Source organism: Vanellus vanellus (assembly GCF_965231255.1).
Source record: "Vanellus vanellus genome assembly, chromosome: 1".
Classification (NCBI taxonomy): Eukaryota; Metazoa; Chordata; class Aves; order Charadriiformes; family Charadriidae; genus Vanellus; species Vanellus vanellus.
Window position 1 is genome coordinate 8,637,195 of NC_138905.1, and position 19,540 is coordinate 8,656,734.

The window sequence follows — 19,540 nt, forward strand, 5'->3', positions numbered from 1 at the left end:
GCATGTTTCATCCTAGTGCAGGCATCTAAAAACAAGATGAGAAGAATTCTACTCTGTGAGCAGTATGAGGGCAGGAGAAGAAGAAAGGAGAGACTGCAAGGTAGAGATAAAATGTTCTCTTGTACATCAAACATTTTGTTTCTAACGAGGAATAATTAAGCTTTTCCAGTACTTGCTGTCTAGATGCTCTGAGATACCAAAGCAGTATCTTTATAGTACTTACCAGCTCCACAAACACAATGGTTCTACCTGAACTTAATACTTGGCTTCACTAGTGCTGCTGCTATGTCAAATTTTAACTACTGGACACAGAGCTCAAAAGACCCGTGTTAATTGCTGTGTCTTGCTTGCCCTGTAACTGAATCTCAATATATCAAAAAACTGGCAACACACTGATTCCTTGCAGGTACTACTTGTCAATACCCCCACCCTCTTTCAGTTCCATAATAGCTGCTGCTGCTGTCTCATTGCTGGCTCTTGCAGTTCTCGCACTGAAATGGCAGTAACACATCTGGCTTACTCAGTGTCATAGCACACTCCGTCAGAGTGGAAAGACACCCTAGATAGTACTGCCAGAATAAGCAGAGATATTCGGATTCCAGCTTGTGTGTGTAACATGCGTAAGGTTTGTTCAAGCTTCGGGAATTGCTGATGCAAAACGCTAGGCAAACATTGCTGGCAGAGTAGAAGGTACCTGGATTTAACCCTGTTTTCCGAGGGAGCAGGAAATGTTTGGCAACAGTTACAGCTCTCTCTGTTCAAGAAAATCCTGAAGTTCCTCCACCTATTTTTTTTTTTTAGGAAAACTTATTTCCCTATATAGTTTCAAAATGTTTTTGCAAAGGCAACTGCCTGCAAACCCCTTCCCTGGTGCTGCTGAAGGGGAGTTGACTACCTGTGCTGCAGCTCAGTGCGTAAGACTTGGTCCAAACGTGTACCCATTCACGCAAGGCACAGTATGCCTGACCTGCAAAAGCAGCTTTCTGCAGAGAGCACAGCTGAACATGCCCACTATAAGCAGTATGTCGCAAGGCTTGAAACTGGGAAAAGGAGGCGTGAAAAACTAAAGAAGCCATTGTGGCAAATGGGCACCTTTCCCAGCCAGAAATAATAAAACCCTGCAGCATGACTGCCTGCTTCCCACTACCCACACCCACAGTGACAATACAGTACTGGCAAGTGCATAAAAATAACACTGGCTTAAAGAAAGCAGAATTTAGGCATGTGTTTCTAGCGTAACTTTTCACTTAGAATCACTCACAGTCAGTTCACTATTTCCTAGAATTTAAATACACATGTCAAACTTGAATCTGACTAGGAGCGTAAGGCAGATTAGAATTACAAACTCAGTTTGTTTTTATGTATAGAAAAAAAGTTTAGTACCTCTTTATATCCTGCTAGCCATAAGCAACTTCTACAATGTTTAATTAGGAACTAGGTTTGTAGCAAAGCTTCACTAATTCTACCTTGAGAAGCTGAAATTCTAAACTGAGAGTAGAAAGCTGATGGGCTGCCTAAGCCATTGAGAATCTTATCACAACTATAGCAACCACGAGACAAAGAGGAAGAAAATGGAAGAATAATCCCCAGCTTCGGATGTGTTCAAGATCCAAATACTTCTGCAGTAGCAGAACGTCGAGATGTACAAAGATCATTCTCTTCCTACGAGAATAATGGATACACAGTGTCTATTAACTTTTTCAAAAGCAAAGCCTAACGAAGTCTAAGCATATCAACAATGGATTTTCAAGACTGACAAAGCAGAATTACAGCAACTGTAGAGCACGGTGCTTAAGAGAACAGGATGGAGTATTTGAATCCAACTCTTATCTTTCCACAGTCTAACCTAATCAAGCTTCTAAGAAAAGAGTTATTTTCTACCCACTGAAGAGAATTATCTTCTTTTCAACATCTCTGTTTTCTTTGACTTACTCATTATGATAGTTCCAGCAACTGAAAGATGGAAGAATTTAGTATAAACAACCCAAATCCCTGAAATAATTTGTATAAACTCATTTCTGCATCTCAGGTGTTGGAGCTGAATAAAACCGAGGCCAGAGAGAGAGATGGCTTAAATGCTTCAAATTCCAATTTAACAGATACTTAACTGGAGTACTATGTTTAATAGAAGTCCTCAAAAATGGAAACTGTGGTGCACCTAGAAATTATTAGATTCACAGAGCACAAGCTAAATACTCTACCTCACCCCCCTTGCTCAGCAGTCTATCTACCTGTAAAGTACATGTGTTGGACAATTAACAGCCTAGTTTAAAGCAACAGCATATAACAGTAATCAGATGAAGGCAACTGTTTGGTGCCACTAATACTCCTGCTTTCCACAGTCATCACACAAAAAACTCTGAGTATTAAAGCAACTCCACAGCTAGTGAGGTATTCAATACTCCAGATGACAACAAATATAAGCCTTAGCTCCAAATTAAATCCTATCGCTTTCACACCCATAACATATTGACAAAGTTCAAGAATAGAGGATCTGAACAAAATGGTCTTAGAACTATGATACAGATGAAATCACTGACATATGAACAGCTTAACATAAAGGTCAAAGATGCAGTGAAATCATTCTTGCAGCAATGGGGAAAATAACGAGTATCATACACTCCCTTACCTCAGTAACGTAAGTGCTGGGTAAATCAGAGTGAGAATCCTCTTCCTGTTTCAGGCTGGCATCCGAAATCTCCTCCTCGGTTCTTACCATAACTCCATCCATCAGTTCACTGCTATTCCTGCTGCTGAATTTGGAGGCATCATCTTCATTATAGGCTGACTGCTCTTCGTCACTCAGCTTGGACTGATGGATATCATCTGGGAAAGTATTTGTTTCTAGGGTATCAGGAGGATCCGTCAGGTCAGCCGACTGAATGTCTGAATCAACACTAAGTTCCGCCTGAGTGACAGAGGAGGAGATATCTTCAGCAGCAACGGTGCGAATTATGACACTTGGCGTGTGGCACTGCACTGTAACATTGTCACTTGTATTTAACAAGTGCTCTGGCTGCAAGCAGGATTTGCAAAAAGAGATGCAAACAAAAAATGTCAGAGACTTTCCTCCAAGTATCTTCAAATCTTTCAGCAAATAAAAGCAAAAGGATTCAAAGAACTCATTACTAAGTGTAATTTAGTTTTACGCATATGGTATGTCAGCCCAGATCATCTGTTGACCTTTCCTGGCCTTAAATGAGGAATTACGAGGCTGAATTTAGTATCAACTGTTCTATAATTAACAAATAAAGTAAATACGTAATGAAATAAAAGCAACTGTTCAGGTGATGATCGCCATAGGTTCAAAAGATCAGAGCTTTTCTTCCTGAGTTTTGCATCACTTTTGCTACTCAATCTCCAGTTTGCTTCCCCTTCCCTCCCTATAATAAAAGGTTATACTTTCACTACTACACAAGTTTTGTGAATGCCAATATTCGTTTGTGAGAGTAAAATCAGGAAAATACCGTGTTTTGTTTTGGTGAGATAAGCCACTAGATGGAGACATGTTCAGCCACAGTAAGAACCAAATTGCTTACTAAGCTGTTTTCAACCAACTTGAAGTTCCTTTTTAAAAACAGTACAGAAAACCAAGTTCTCACTCTCAGTAATTTAAGCAAAGTAACGTGGTTATGACTTAAGAACTGCTTTACAAATTTAACATGCATATATAGGGGCCTGCATTATTATGCTCCCTTCCCCCCACTGCCCAAACTCCAATCCCTTCATTGCTCAACATACATACCGATAAGGCATGAACTATGATCTGCTCTGGGGAGGCTGGAGCAGCAGCAGCCGTTAGGGTCATGGTAGGACTAGTCGTCAGTGTTAAAGGAAGGCCTTGGCTTGAGCTTGTCTGTAGTAAGTATGTACCCGGTGTTCCAGTCGGCTGGAGATGGAAAGACTACAAAAGACAACACAAGTTTAATACCCAAACACACTGCCTTCTGGGGCCACAGCAGGCACTCAGAGCATGCTTATTTACATGAACTAGCCTAACTGTAACTCCCCTGGAAAACAGACAAACAAATCCAATCTCTGCAGCATTGGTTGCTGTACTGCACTCAGGAAGTAGAAACTCATCTACAGCCTCTGGCTACCAAGACACAAGTATTAAGGCTAAGAGTGAAGCAGTACTGTATTATGCTGTACAGCAGCAGGTAAGAAAGGAACAAATTCAACTTACTCTTAGCATTGAGATGAAAGAGAAACTGTTCTATAAGTTTAAGTACAATGGAACTGAGAGAATCTTTGCTTGCTGCGAGCTTCCCCTGGCTCCGTTATGTCAGATTTCAACAGAAAAAAAAACACAAACCAAGCACAAAAGAAAACTTGATAGCACTAAGACATTAAGACAGATTCGAAACATTTAACTGTAATTCACATTTTACTCCACAGCCCTAATGAATTACACCTTGAGAAATACAGTTTACTTTGAACTTTTAAGTTTTAGATCTCTTAACTTCCTCTTCCCACTTGAGAACTGTTTTTTTTTGGGAAATGCACAGTTCCATAGTGTAAGAGGCGGTTAAAAGAAAAGCACGGTAACAAATTACAGTTCTCTGTTACTTACTGGAAGAATCTCAAAGGTCTGTAGTGTTCCACTGTTTAGCGTTATTGTCTCAGAGTCAACAGTAGCAGTAGGGGAATCGGTTGAGGCTGCAAAAGGACAAAAGAAAAGAAAAAAGTAAGTATATAAACCAAAATGTTTCAGCGCTGCAGAAAGCATAACATGCTATAATTACTACATAGAAGGGTACTGTTGATTCCAGTAATAAGAAAAAGAAAACTGGCTGCAATCCTAATGACGAGGTTCTCTAATTGTACCCAAGATAGGATACTATTTAAAGCGGGCATTCTACAATCCAAAAGAGTAAAAGAAAGAAAGTATGGTTTTAGTGCACAGGGATAAAAGCAGACAAATAAAGTTATCTGATGTGATCTAATTACTTTTTGTAATGAGATTTATAAGATGGTCTGGTGTAACAATATTGTTTGGATCACGTACTACTTGCTTTAAAGTGGTGTCAGGTTTAATACTGCTGTATCCCACGGACCTCTTTTTTTAGGTGTTTTCAATCTTTTCTGCCCTCCACAGTATGTCCACCACTGATGAAACATCAGATGCTCCCCAAGATATTTGCCTACCCTGTGTGTTATGACTGCAGTGTATAAAAGCTGTAAGTATTGTTAATACAAGTGTGTGATTATTTATGCAATAATCTCCATTAATTCTAAAAGTAATGAAGAGAAGCACTGAAAACAGTTTACGTATTACAACATTTCAAGATCACTGGGTCCAAATAGCTTGTACCCAAAACTTTATACAATATCAAAAAACCTATTCAGAACCTTAATTATGACTTTTACTTTATCTTACAAAACTCACAAGTTCCAGGAAGCTGGAGACAAATACATACTTTGCCTGGGATTATCCAGTAATTCCATAAATACTGAAAGGGCAAAAGACCTACATGATGGCAGCAGCGCTCGAAGCACTGGAAACTTGGCCATCTCAGACTCTGTGGCTTCAAAGTAGAATAATTTTTATTTCCAAAGAAGATACAAGTTTTGAAGCTTTTATTGTTGTAGTGGCATGTTCAAGGTTTCCTCTGCAGGTTTCCTGGCACCTAGTAGCAGAGAGCTGTTAGGTGTGGCCTGTCTGTTACCTAGCCAGTTATGTTCATAAAGCTTACAGGAATTACCCACTTGAAACCTCGAGCCTTCTATCAAATGGGGCTGTAAGTGGCTAATAGGTTCAGCTCTCATGGGATTGGGGAACAGACAGAAAAGACACAGTACAAAACTCATTTGGATTACACAAACAGAAACTCTTCAGCAAGGCAGACTAAAATGGGGAAAAAGGCTTGTTATGCAGACAGAGGCAAGTGACATCACAAATTAACCTTTACAGGATTCAACTCAGAAAGAACTAAAGGTTACAGAATACCAGCACATCTTGCCTGCTCATCAAAACCCAATAGCTTGGACCAAGCTTGGTTCAAAGTATAAGACCACTGATGTATTAGTACAGGTAAAAAGTTACTGACTTTGTGTTGTGTGACATTTAATTAAGAAGTAAACCAGATAAAATGAAGGTGGCACTTAACTACATTAAGATAGGCTAATATAATGAAATTATAAACAAAAAACTGTCTACCAAATGCCTACCTAGTCAGTCTGAATAAACAGTTCTTAGCCTGATCAACTAATTTTGTAACGACCAAAACTGAAGCACTAAATTTTCCTAATAAAATTCACAAATGACAAACAGTGCAAAACAGTAGGCAATGGAGATGACAGACTGCATATGGGGTGGCTGGATTGGAGTGACTGGAGTTACTTAATAAGATAAATTACAAAAACAAACAATAAGAACTACAAACAATAAGAACTACAATAAAGTAGATGTGGTAATAAATGTTTGATAATGAGCATATTTCATCCTTAAAAGGACAGGAATCACCAACTTAAAAGAAATATAGTGGTTATAGCAGATCACCAGCTGAACATCAGTGTGACTCAGCAACTAATACTTTCAAGCGTTTGTGCCTAGAAATAACTGCATAATACAGAGCAGGACCAGAAAAAACATTATATACCTTCCTGCTTGAGCGTCCTTCATCACAACTTAGGAACAGCAGTGTATATATTATACAAAACGAGATCTTGTAGATGGTCTAGATAAGAGCTACCAGAAGAAATTTAAGGGATAAACTTATATTCTGTATCTCCATTAAGAAGCCTGTATACTGAAGCCTTTTCAAAGAACACATTATATGGCAAGCTCTTGTGTGCATGCACACAGACACCTACAACCCCTATGTCCAGGCACTCCAGTTGCAGCTTCTTGGTACTATCATCATAGTAATATCTACATTTGCCTAACAAAATTAGAAACGGGCAAATGGAATGCAGAAATTCTTAATCTGAAATTATGGCAAGACCAAAGCAGAATGAATGCCCACTCCTCCTTCACCATCTTAACGTAAGAAAGCTTTAGGTTTCATTAGAGGACAGAGAGTCATTCGTTTCAGCTACTTACAGACATGCGTAATCTGGACTGGAATCTGCAAAGCTGCCATAGGGCTTGGTGTGTTGCTTGCGTTCTCCTCTAAGCGAGCCACTCGAATCTGCACATGCTGAACTCCCGAACTGGAATTAGCGTTTGGTAATCCACTTCCAGATTTGTTCTCCGAAAGCTGGTGCCCTGGATTGTTTTTTTGGTTCTCATGGAGTTGTTTAAGACCCTTTATCAGCACTGAGAGAAAGAATACTCATGCTAAAGCATGCTGAGGAAGCCCATTTGAAATGCTGCATGTGACATCTATCCAAGATGAAAAAAGTAACCAAAATCCTTCTGAATTTGGAACCTGAACAATTTATAGAGATATAGCAACTAGAAATTTTGCACATACATAAACCCCATTTATCATCAACTACTGGAGAGAACTTGATTTTCTTAAGGAACCCAGACATTTTAGGATGCTTGGGAAGAAAAAAAAAAACTCATAAAATTTTGGACCTCTCTAAAAACATGTACAGTATTTCCCCAAGCTACAATCAAGTGCCAGTATCACTAGTTGTGTAATGCTGCTATCAGAAGTAAAGCCTCCAATCTTACAAAACACAGAAGCTGATTTGCTCAAGAGGTTGACAGAAGTGTCACTGGAAATAGGAAGGAAGAGAGAATTAATCTCGCAGTGGCTATACTACAATTCTTCATCTGTGCATGAAGTGGCCCATTGCCCCAATAAAACTGAGGGAGTGGTTGACATATACGAGGTAACAAGAAGTTGAGTCCTCTGCTTTTCTAGCTTTCGATACAGCAAACTGCTTAAACACCTCCCACTCTTCACAGCATGACATTTTGATTGGGAAAAGAGAGTGGATCCTGTTTATTCAGTGGTGTATTCACATTACGAATTAATTGATGCAATAACTGTCTATTAACATATGGTTTATACCTTATTAAGCCTAAAAGGGCTACCCTCTCAATTGCAGCCTCCAGGCATGACTAATATATAACTACAGTGATGACCACAGCAAAAGTGTCCATTAAATTACACCTTTCATTATAACATGACTAATATCTCTGATTTTTTTTTTGTCCTGTGCCTGAGACAGAGAAAAGGAGGACTGCATGAAAGGTCACAGAGACTGAAATACCCTTTGGCAGTGGTACTAGTTTCTCCAACCAAGAACAAGAGCTATAAGAGACATATTTGGGGAGTTTTATCCTCCCGATTCCTCCCCTCCGCCTCACTGTGCAGCTACTAGATGACCTCTGTTCTGTCTACAGCTAAGGTTCAGCACCTCACACAGATTACATTTTAACATTTTAAAGGTAACGGATCTAACCTGAGGTGATACTGTTAGGCTGCAGATACATATCCTCTTCCACCTCAAGGGGTCACTGCCCTCCATACCAAAGATCATCATCATCTGAGATCTGCCAGCTGAGCTGCTTATATACATGCTCTCACTTGAGCCAGAGCGAGGGGAGTTGGCAAAATCTACTGTTTAGTTGTATACATCAGCTTGGCTTGTTTCGACTGAAACACTTAAGGATCGCTTGTAGGAGCAACTCAGCCAGCAGATCCAAGGGGCCAGTAACTTCCAGCAAAGGAGCACTATGCTCTTTGGCCAGCAATGCTGTAAGTAGACAACAAAATGCAGCCTTATTCCTTTGACATTTGTGAAAGGAGCTTTCAGAGAGAAGTATGCAAGTAGTACATTACCAGGGAATGAAACATCTTTGTGGTTTGCAATCTGTCTTTTAATAGTCCACCATTTACTCCTAAGCCACTGTGGTGAGCGGACACTACTCCATCCTTCAGCTAGTAAATCCCAGTTGATGTCATTTTCATCAGAAACTTCAAGTTCCGCTATCCTGGCAGGACACAGAAAATATGTACCTGTTAGAAACTACCCTCCAGACTGGAAGGGGTGTTGCACATCTCTGGTCTTGTCACACGTAACAGCGGCAAAATGGCATGCTAGTGAATAATCCACCAGAGCTCACGAATAGACACAGGCTTCCAAGGCTCCACGCTGCCAGAGGTCAAGCAGAATCATAAACAACAGAAGATGGACTAGACCTGTTAAATGATCCAGTCCATCTCCTTGCCATGCAGAATTATCCTCCTTATTTACATATACATTAGGAGTTTGATCAGATTATGGTGAGCATTCCAAATACTTGCATCTTTTCTCTTCGGAAAACCATTCCCCAAAAACATCTCCAAGGCAGGAAATACTTCCTGAGATTCACTCTGAGCTTCCACTTAATTAATTTCATGGTATGAAGTTTACTTCTGCTTTTTCCTAAATAACACTCATCCGTCCTTAACATAGATTTTTGCCTCCTCTCAGATGCTTCTTAGCCAAAGTAGATGAAGTTAACTACAGTATTAAACAATTCCTCATAAATCAATCCCATCAGGCTCTCCAGGTAAGAGACAGTCTTCACATAATTTTGGCAGATGTTATGCACACACTGGATTCTACCAAGAATCTGTTTGAATACTATAAGTCTCTCTGAATTGCCTCCAGCTCATCTGTATCTGGAGCATATGAAAAAGAGGTGAACAGTGAGAGGAAAAGTTTTGTGAAAGTTAAGAAAAGTTCTCTTCACAAAGCAAGAAATAGCACTGAATACTCTTGCTAGCTAAAAAAAACCCCAACCAAACCAAACACCAAAAAAAAACAACCAAAAACCAAGAAGGGGAAAAAGAAATAAGCTACCAAACCCAACCAAACAACACTGTAGGATGAGTTAAGGATATCTGGACAGACCAAAACAGATACCATTTGTAGAGAAATATTAAGAATTATAACCAGATAACCAGCACATTCTGAAATGTGGAATCAGTTTCCTCATTTTGAGTTCAAGTCAAACAGCCTCAGCAAATTAGTGAATATTGCTCTGTAAATAATGTTTAGATTCCCTGCATGTCTTGGCTTTTTATTCCCACCCAAAACTAACAACCCATAAAAATCCACTGGCTAAAAAGCCTGAGTTAAAGGCATTCAAAATGGGAGAAGGACTGGAAGAGCAAAAGATTTCCAAAATTACTACCAGGTTGCCAGTTCAAATGTAGTCAAAGATGTTGATATCCAATCAGTGTTTGGTGGCCTACATGAAATTAATTTGCAGTCTCGGTTTAGTCCTTCGTAGACAAGACGTCCACATCACAGAAACCACCACCACACTTGACCCTTGTTGGTCATCTCAGCAGAGAGGCCAAGGACTGAATGGGCAGGGAGACTGAACTACCCTCCAGTTAAGGGTTAAAGTGCATTGGTGGGGCAACGTGTGGGAAGCTTGCACGGTCGCTGCCTGTGCTGTACCTTTTCTGTGGAATAAAGAAGACTTCAGTCTCCAGGGTTTTCAATCTGACACCTTTCACGAACACTAACATTCACTAAAAAAACAAAAAACAAAAAATATGTTCAATAATAAGTCTCTGGGAACTGTAAACACAGCAGTGATTTCTGGAGGGTTCTAGAGTTTTTAGTGTCTAAGAAACCAGCAAAAGGGACCCCAATGGAATCCTGCTAGCATCATATATTAAAACTTTTAAAGTAACTAAAATAACAAACCTCAAGATCAGATTTATTTCATCTTCCTTGGTCCACTCAGTGCCCCCACTTTGTTTCCAGTTGAGATAGTTGAGCCATTTAGAGCGGCACTGCTTTTCAGAGCGTGTCCCGACCCGTTCTGCTACGGCAGCCCATGATACACCTTGTGTGACAATGTCACCTGGTTCTGTGCTAGTTAGCTCATGCACTACTTCCGCTAGTCTTTTTTCTTCTTTCTCTGTCCACTTTCCTGAAAGAGAGAAAAGCCCTCCAACTTAACTAACAGCAGATGCCTTCTGTTCTGATCTGTAACAGACATTTATCTTCAGTGCCTAACATCTTATTCCAGATGCAAATATTGAAGATATAACTGTTCTTACTTACTAACAATTTATTTTATACCCATTCTTGATTAACAAATGCATAATCCTGATATAGTTAAAGATGTCTCTGCTCATTGCAGGAGGGTTGGCCTAAATGACCTTTAAAGGTCCCTTCCAACCCAAACTATTCTATGATGCTCTAATTCCATTGTTTTGCTGCCAAGTTTCTTTCTTTTCCCCTCACAGATAAATGAAGCCACACAGAACTTAATCAAAATACTGACCCAAATCAAACTGGTCCAAGCTAGCTGAATTGTATTAGTTGAAGTAAATTAACCACGTAACAATTTAGTATACAGTAATTACATACGCTCTGACTAAATTTTCCTTCCATTTGAATATATACACTACAAAATAAACATACTTTACTCCTAAAGTGCACCTGTCTCTTAACTGACACCAAATATACAGTGTATGTTTACAAACATTAAACACAAAGGAAAGTACTTTTGAATCCACTTGAATAAAATAAGCTCCAGTGGCATAAATGTATGATGGATAACAGACTGCAAAAGTAAACTGTGTTCTGATCTTTATGAAGTGAAACTGGAGAAACCTATACCAAATACGTTCTAAAAATGTTCCTGGATTTCACATTCCTCAGTTCAGAGTTACACATCTCTGAAAACACCGCTGACAAAGGCAAAGGTGACAGTTTTAACTAGAATATCCATTACTCACACCAGCATTTACCTCACCTGTGTTGCAGGTATCCTTCATCAATCTACATCGATCTTTTACAGATGAAGCACTTCTCCCCAGCGCAGCTCCTATTGTGGCCCAGTCATTACCATGCTTTATTCTCAGCCTAAATAGAAACATGCTCATCAGCACTACATCCAGTTAAGAGATTACCAAAATATCAAACATGCTCTAATAAAAACAGGATAAGCGTGCAGTCTACAGGCTTAAAGACAGAATGGGGAATCACTTTGACACTACCACATTAACATATTTTCTGTCATCACCGCTAATTTTTCTATGGGTTTCTAGAAGCTTTTTGGGGCAGCTAAGCCACAGGATACTCACTTATAAAATGTTTAATATCTAACTGTGTTGCAGAAATGCTGTGAGGCTTAATTACTGTGTTAAATACAACATGCATGTTTAGATAAACAGCCAACATCCATTCAACACAAGTTCCTCAAGGATTTTCAGGTGGTACAGAGATCCCTTGAGAAATGTGAATGCCTGACAAAACCCCAGGCATCCTACAATTTAAATGAGGCAAAACACTGTACAATCATGTTCATAATTTTGACTATTTTCCTCCCACACATGACAACAGGTTGCTTAACATGTTGAGCCACGACTACATTTGACGTATCCATCAACACAATGCAATATAATCCCTTCATTCAGCCCAACGTGGTTTCTTCAAACTGCTCAACCCTGGAAAGCTGCAAGAGGAGATAAGGTCTGCAGCCTCTCTTCCTTGATCTACCAGGTTCATAGTCCGAATCAAAGAGCCTTACTGACAATTTAAGTATCTCTCCAATATTTCATAGGGGAGATCGTGCCCCTGACCTGCCACTTTCTTTAGAAATAACTTTTGCTCAAGTTTCCCAAAGAAAGGGAATTTCTATTTTTCACAAACATAACTGCAAATGTTGACTGTGCTTGTAAAAATCTGAAACACTACTAGTTTCAACAGAAGGCTTGCTTTAGAACTTTGTTGCATATTGCTTATGTCCTGAATACACATTAGAAAACATTAAAAAATAATCCAAATGTAGTTTCATTTTTCTTCAGATTATTTTAGTAACCACTACTTTCTGGTAGAGCTGGAGCAGTCAAATATACTTCTAACTTTTCAGTGATTTTGTTAGACCTGTAAAAAGTACACAAGCTAATAAATATAAACAAGGTAGCATGATCTTGTCAATAAAAAGACTTACTCTTTAAGCTTTTCAATTTCCTCAGGTGTATACCTAAGCAACAGGTAAATAAAAATACATCATTTTAACCAGAAAGCATACAACATAAATATTTTTGTTTTACTAACCACACAACACACATTTAGTTACAAAAAGAGATTAAGGAATTTCAGCTGTAAGGACAATCTGACTGAATGCTTCAAAAGAACGTGAAGAACAAATGCCGTTTACCACATTAATGCATTTCTAAGGTTATCTGGTTTAACATTCCTCTCATTTGCCAGCAAAATTCCTCAATCTCGGTGCTCTTACTACTAAGAACAGAATTAGAATTTTGTGTATTAGTCTCTCAAATATACAGCTATTTTTAACTTCCTGTCTCAGTTCACAATCACCATAAGACTGACTTTCCATTAAAAAAAAAAATCAGCACTGACATAGCATTTTTTATTTTCAACTACCTTTAAAAACTAAAATCTAACATCCTTTTCAGCACTTCTGGATGGTGCCATACCCACTGCTTTACAGATAGGCAAACTAAGGGCACAGGGTTGAAGATCAATTAGCTCAAGGTCACAGTTCTAGAAAGAAACTAGGTCTCAACAGATCCATGCTTGTGTCAGTCATCTGTTCATATCAGAATCCTCTCTGCACCTTTCTTTTTTGTGGGTTTTCTTTTTGTTTGTTTGTTTTTTAAAAGAAGGTTCTGATACCATCAATTTAACACAACTATTGTCAAGGTTGATCTACCAGAATTCAGCAGAGGTGACTTATGATGAGGAAGAGGGAGGTGCATTTGGCTAGAATCTCCTGTCTCATGTATAACATTAAATACATGACCCTACTCATACCAATAAAACCATGCAGCATTAGTTTTTCATACTTTCCAACATGGTTTCTGTCATCATACATGCGAAGAACTCTTCTATAGACAGCAAAGAGAGGCCGATTCAGACCCCAAGCTATTGTCCTGTAGAAATCTTTTCTTTCATCTTTTGACATTTCAAATATGATTTCAGTGGCATCTTTTATTCCACGGGCCTACAAGAAAGCATTTTAAAAAGAATGAAACAAAAAGAAAATCACAAACAATACACTTCAGATGAAGTCTCCTAGAAATGAAGAACACTTAAGAACTGAAGCCTAGCATACTATTATCTACAGTCCAAAAGTTACACTGAATATTTATGAATTAGCTACCTCAAATACAAACTCTTGAAGACTAGTTGTTGTTTTGGGTGTTTTCTTTTTTTTTTTTTTGTTTGTTTTGTTTTGTTTTTTTAAACACAGGAGTCCAAGTAGACATGGAAGATTTAACTTCCATCTACATTCAAAAAAATCTGTCCAATGTATATTTTAAGATCAAAAATTGAAGCATCATTTAGAACATCACGGAAAATGCACTCTGGTGGAATTACCCTGGGGTTATACAGCGGAAGGTTGTCAAAAAGTGTTAGATCAATTTATTACATAATTTTAGATATTTTTTATCTGAAAGCAATTTTTTTCAATTAAACTACTCATTCTGATGGAAACTAAAAGCAAATCCGATACAAAAAAAATGGAGTTTAGTATAAAAGGAAAGCTTTAGTTTAACTTCAGCTTAAACTAAAAATCACTATATTTCAATTATTTGAAGCAGTACAAGAAAGCAAAGGGGAAAACAATGAATCAGATGAGTTATCAGTAACAAAAAGTTATTTAGCTAGCTTCAAAAAGCTTCTCTGGATTTAAAAAATAGTATTACCTATGAATGATTTCTTGACAGAAATTCTAATAAACATGTGGGCAGGAACACTTTCTACAAATAATACTGAGGATTTTTATACCAACAAAGACTAAATTCAGGGGTTTTTTTGATTCACAAATGAAGACTGGTGAACCTGTAATATCCAGGCTATACTCAGCTGTAAGCGCTCAGTTCAAATATTCTCAGCTGTAAGCCTACCACCAATATGACTTACGGGTCAGCGTGTTAACTGTATGCCTATTTTTACACTGAACTCTGACAACAATACATTAAGGGGAAGAAAGCTGATACCGGCATCCTGTTAGTGTAGTAAACAAATACAGATATGGCATCAAAGAAGTCTGGAAGTTGTATTCAATGCTTTGTAAGGAAAATTAACTCCATTCCTAGTGCAATTTTTTTACTCTGTCTTCACCAAAGATTTCATGAATGATGTATATTCAGAGAAGGAGATTAAGCCACTTGAGCACCATGACGTGAAATTTTAAAATGGGTTATATTAAGTACACAAATTAAAAGCGTTATATTCAGTAGTCTTAAATCTCGTGTATGGATATAATTATCTAATGTATTTCAAAGAGGTGATCACCCTTTCTACTACAAACTGATCAGAATCACTTACTGCACATTCTGGGAAGTACTACAGAAAGCTGGTTTCTAGCAGGAGCTGCATCGCCATGTCAAGAAGCAGATAACATACTCTGACACATACCTTTAAATAACGCTCAATGTTACTCATCAAAATGTCAATTTCTTCCTTCGACCACATCCCTTGCTTCCACTTATGGCCTGAAAATAGAAATGACAAACTAATCACTGAAGGGAAAGTCAGCAAAACAACAACAATAAAAATATCAGAAAAACACCACCCTCATTATTGCAATTAACAAAGAAAAGAGAGTAGTAATTTTAGCAACTTTAACTAACCAGAATGAATTTTAAGCAGATGTTATTTCAGAACTGATAAACAATCCTTAGTAATTGTCAACTAATGCTTAAATAATGAGTCAGACCCCTCTCCAAAAACATCCATTTTTAAAAAACAGAACATGTATTCCTCTATATGCTGTCAAGTCACATTTTCAGGCTTTCTCTACAGCCCCGACTAGAAAATTTCTGTCTTTAAACTGACAGCTGAAATTTCCATGCACTCAAATGATTCCAGAAGCTGGGATTTAAAGTGTGACTCAGAGTAATACTTGAGGAATCGTCAACAACGTGAGGTTCTCTTATACGCCTTATCGCTTCCCAACATGTGAGTAATGCTACCTAGCGCGAGTACTTTTCACAGCCATAAATGCTCTACCTAGTTGATTTTGACAAGCTGGTCCCTATCACTATTTTTTTTTTTTTGTATTGGGAATAATGCCCAGTGGTCACAGTGAAGATAAAGACTTATGCTGAGTGTTTTATTTCCCAAATAAAAGAGGCAAACCAATAGAAACAAACATTATGTTTCCTCTCTGTCTATGCCCTTAGTAACTACAACACCAGCTAAGCTTTAAAAGCAAAACCAATCAACTTTATTCAGAGATAAAATTTCAAACCTGAGGTCCATCAATAAAATATTAAAACATTCCCACCCTGAACTTATATAGAGATACCTCTTTTCCCCCCCTTACTCTCCTACCATACTTAATATTAACAATCACTTATAATTAAGATTATGCTGGTGACCCAGTTTACATACTGGTGCGTGCTGGCTATCTGCCCATCTCTGCTCAGAAAAATCAGGGTACTTCCTTCTCAGCCTGCTAATTACTGGAGCTGAGAGGCAGAACACACCAAAGAGACTGTTTACTCAAATCCAATTATAATGAAAAGTACAGGCATTATTACTAATTCTGTTGAAACCGAGGAGAGAAAACTCTTCCCTTGGGCCTGATGGCTTCAACCTCTTCTTCCAAAGCTACAGAGACAGAAAAATAACCTACCACTGTAGCTGTGATTCACACCCCTATCCAAGCACCTGAACTGTCTTAAAGGGACACTGCTACTCTTTACATGGACTAATCTTTAACACCCAACTATTTTAGGAAAGGAGGTGTATTTTGCACTTCACGTGTCTGCATATTCAGTGCCAAGATTATTATAACCTGCCCACAGGTCTTCAAAGAAAGCATAATCCGGTGGAGACTGCTATAAAATGATGAGCTCAGGCAACACACATCAAACTCCCAGCTACTGTAAAAGGAGACGCATAGTGGGATTCTTTCACAGCTGATCTCTCTGATGGAGCATGGAGATCCCAAGAAAGGTTCAGCTAGTACTGATTCTCAAATATATTTCTAGATATATTTTATTGGAAATGTCTTCCCCAAATTATATATCTCTTAATAAGAATCACCAGATTTAGTGCCCTTGTTCATTCACAACTGTAAATGCCACTTGTGATGTATAGTCACTTGATATGCCTGTGAGACAGCTACAAAAGGAATAAATGCAGTAAGTTTCTAATATGTTTAATAAGACACACATCAAACATGAGGCCACCAAGTCACATGAAAACAGTCATTTCTCTGCCAAATCCTCCAGTCACAGCTGAGAATACGCTGCTCCCAAAGTCCTTCACTGCTGGCTACTGGAAAGATAATCATCTCTGTGCTTCCTCTCACCCTAGAGCACAGCAACTGCAGCAACACGATTTTTCACTACTTCTACCCAGCTGCCTCAGTGCCCTGATGCAAAGGGATCTCTTGGCTATCCCATCTCTGCCCCAGTCCTTGGAGTGAACACTCAATAGCTTTGAAGCCCTATAAACCTAATAAAGAAGGACAAAGAAAACGGGGAGAAATTATTTATTGGCTGTTAGAAGCAACTGTTAGCGCACACTTGGGATCAGTGAATGAAATGGTCATTGACTGAGTTGGTCAGCTCCTTTTCTCTGAATTTTCCATACCCAACACCCAGGTTCTGTGTGCCTCACCCATGTTTTTTCCACTGACTCAGCAGGACACTCAGCTCTCTGGGATAGAACTCATTGGGTAAGAGATCGTTGGCTTCTGTGAGAGAAAACAATTACTTTTTTTCCTGAAGTTTTCTAATAAAAAAGGGAGTTGCTTTGGAATGACTGAAAAAGATTTTAATTTTTTTTCCCCTAGAAAGAGGTAAAGTCAGGGTAAGAAAAATAGTAGAGAGACTGAGGAAACTGGAGAGACAACATGTCTTCATCTGACACTAAGTTGTTTCTCTAGGTTTAGAAACGCACTACCCCTGGGGGGAAAAAACAAAAAAAGCTCTAATGTTCACCAACTATTACGTGATTGCGCAGATACATTTTGAAAGGGAGGAATGCCAATGGGGTGGCAGTTTTTGGAGTAGCAGTGACTATTTCAGTAGGTCCTGATCTGCATAATCCCTCTTCTTCTGAAGCAACTCCGTTCCAGAAACTGTTTAATATGAATCACAAGACAGTAGCCAGACCAATAAGCCCTATTTGGAAGAAGATCTATTAACCTGAGCACAGACTAATTAATTTCCTGGCGTGCCCCTCTCTGACTGCAGCTTCCCATCTCCTCACCAGGCAGAAGTGCAAACTGAGCAATCACTACTGTCTGCCCCATCTGTGCCAACACACAGCAGTTCTCTACCACGGCCACTAGAATCACTGTCACCACTGCAAGCATGGCCCCTCTTCCTCTCCAAGCGTACCTGCAGTTCCAACTTTCTTCGTGCACACAAAGAGGAAGAGGGATAGTGAAGGCTTAACGCATTACATCTCTCAGCATTTTTAGAATCAGTTTTCTCAAACATCTTCACTAAAAAAGCCAGACCAGAGATTACTTTATGCAACCTGCAAAATGTTCTAAGAGATTTGGAATAGCTTACCTTTTTTACAGAGTGGGAGAAATACATTTGAAATATCCTACCTTTATTTGTTAGAGAATCCTTATCCTCTTTGGTTGTGAACCAGGCCTGACTAACAGCTGACACTTCTTCATTGCCCATTGGGGAGATTTCATCGAGTTGTTCATTCTGAAGAATCTTGAAAAGACCAACATGAAACCATCCAGTAAGATCTTCAGTTCTTTCTATCACCTTATATTTAACATGGAGGCATAACTTGAAGGAAAATGAAACCGGCACACCTAGTTACCTTGCTGACTGCTCAGAAAGTGCCACTTTTTAGATACGGCATTAAAAGTACATTCACCTTTCTTAAAACGCATGAATAAGACTTAACATATAGATGTGCTGATAATTAATTAGATAACATTCTTCATCCTGTTTAATGTCCACTCAATAGTAAAAGTCTCACTGGCTTTGGTGGAAAGAGGACTATGTCCAGCAACTCCAATCCAGAACTTTTAAACATGGCACACCCACAATGAGAACTCTAACTCTTAGGACTGGTAACAAGACAAAGCTTATTCAGGCCTGTTATAAAGCTCAATTTATAATCAAAAAAATCACAGAAATAACAGGTAAATTTGTCTTCTATGCAGATCACCAGAAAGCAAATAATTATCAGTAGAGGGTTACGTCTATTACTGTTTACTGTACGGCTCTTTGGGGACAAAGTTAAACTACAAATAACCTCTTTCATATATAAAATGTTTCAATTGCACTTTTATAGAACAACATTTTACAAACAAGATCCATGCTCAAATATATTAGTTTCATACTAAAAATAACCTTATTAATTTAAAAAGCCCTTTTTGCTACTTTTTTCCCCTTTCATTTAAATTTAAATAAAAATGTACATCAAATAGGTCAATTTTGAAGTTTTACTGTACCTGAATCTGAGTAACAGTCCCTTCATTAATCTCATCTTCAGCTACCTCAGTGGTAGCAGTCATGGTCACCTCAAAGCTCTGATCATTTTCTGAAACTTCAGAATAGGTTAGTTGTATACCTTACTCTTGTAACATTTTTTATGCATGCTACAGGTTTTATAGATTGCTACCTTCACACTGAAAATTTTAAAGAGGCCTTATTTGGAATTT

General features: G+C 38.5%; 1 protein-coding gene across 1 annotated transcript in view; it reads right to left on the reverse strand.

The window, feature by feature from the left end:
* The window catches only part of DMTF1 (cyclin D binding myb like transcription factor 1), a 30,584-nt gene that overhangs the window by 2,577 nt on the left and 8,467 nt on the right, over nucleotides 1-19,540 (reverse strand). Inside the window, exons 4-15 of the mRNA XM_082498495.1 lie at nucleotides 19,331-19,425; nucleotides 18,464-18,578; nucleotides 15,307-15,383; nucleotides 13,728-13,885; nucleotides 12,866-12,898; nucleotides 11,666-11,775; nucleotides 10,606-10,834; nucleotides 8,742-8,893; nucleotides 7,046-7,261; nucleotides 4,574-4,659; nucleotides 3,746-3,904; nucleotides 2,630-3,016 (exon numbers count right to left, since the gene is read on the reverse strand). Of these exons, the coding sequence (XP_082354621.1) occupies nucleotides 2,630-3,016; nucleotides 3,746-3,904; nucleotides 4,574-4,659; nucleotides 7,046-7,261; nucleotides 8,742-8,893; nucleotides 10,606-10,834; nucleotides 11,666-11,775; nucleotides 12,866-12,898; nucleotides 13,728-13,885; nucleotides 15,307-15,383; nucleotides 18,464-18,578; nucleotides 19,331-19,425 (1,817 nt within the window). The remainder of the gene's footprint in view (nucleotides 1-2,629; nucleotides 3,017-3,745; nucleotides 3,905-4,573; nucleotides 4,660-7,045; nucleotides 7,262-8,741; nucleotides 8,894-10,605; nucleotides 10,835-11,665; nucleotides 11,776-12,865; nucleotides 12,899-13,727; nucleotides 13,886-15,306; nucleotides 15,384-18,463; nucleotides 18,579-19,330; nucleotides 19,426-19,540) is intronic.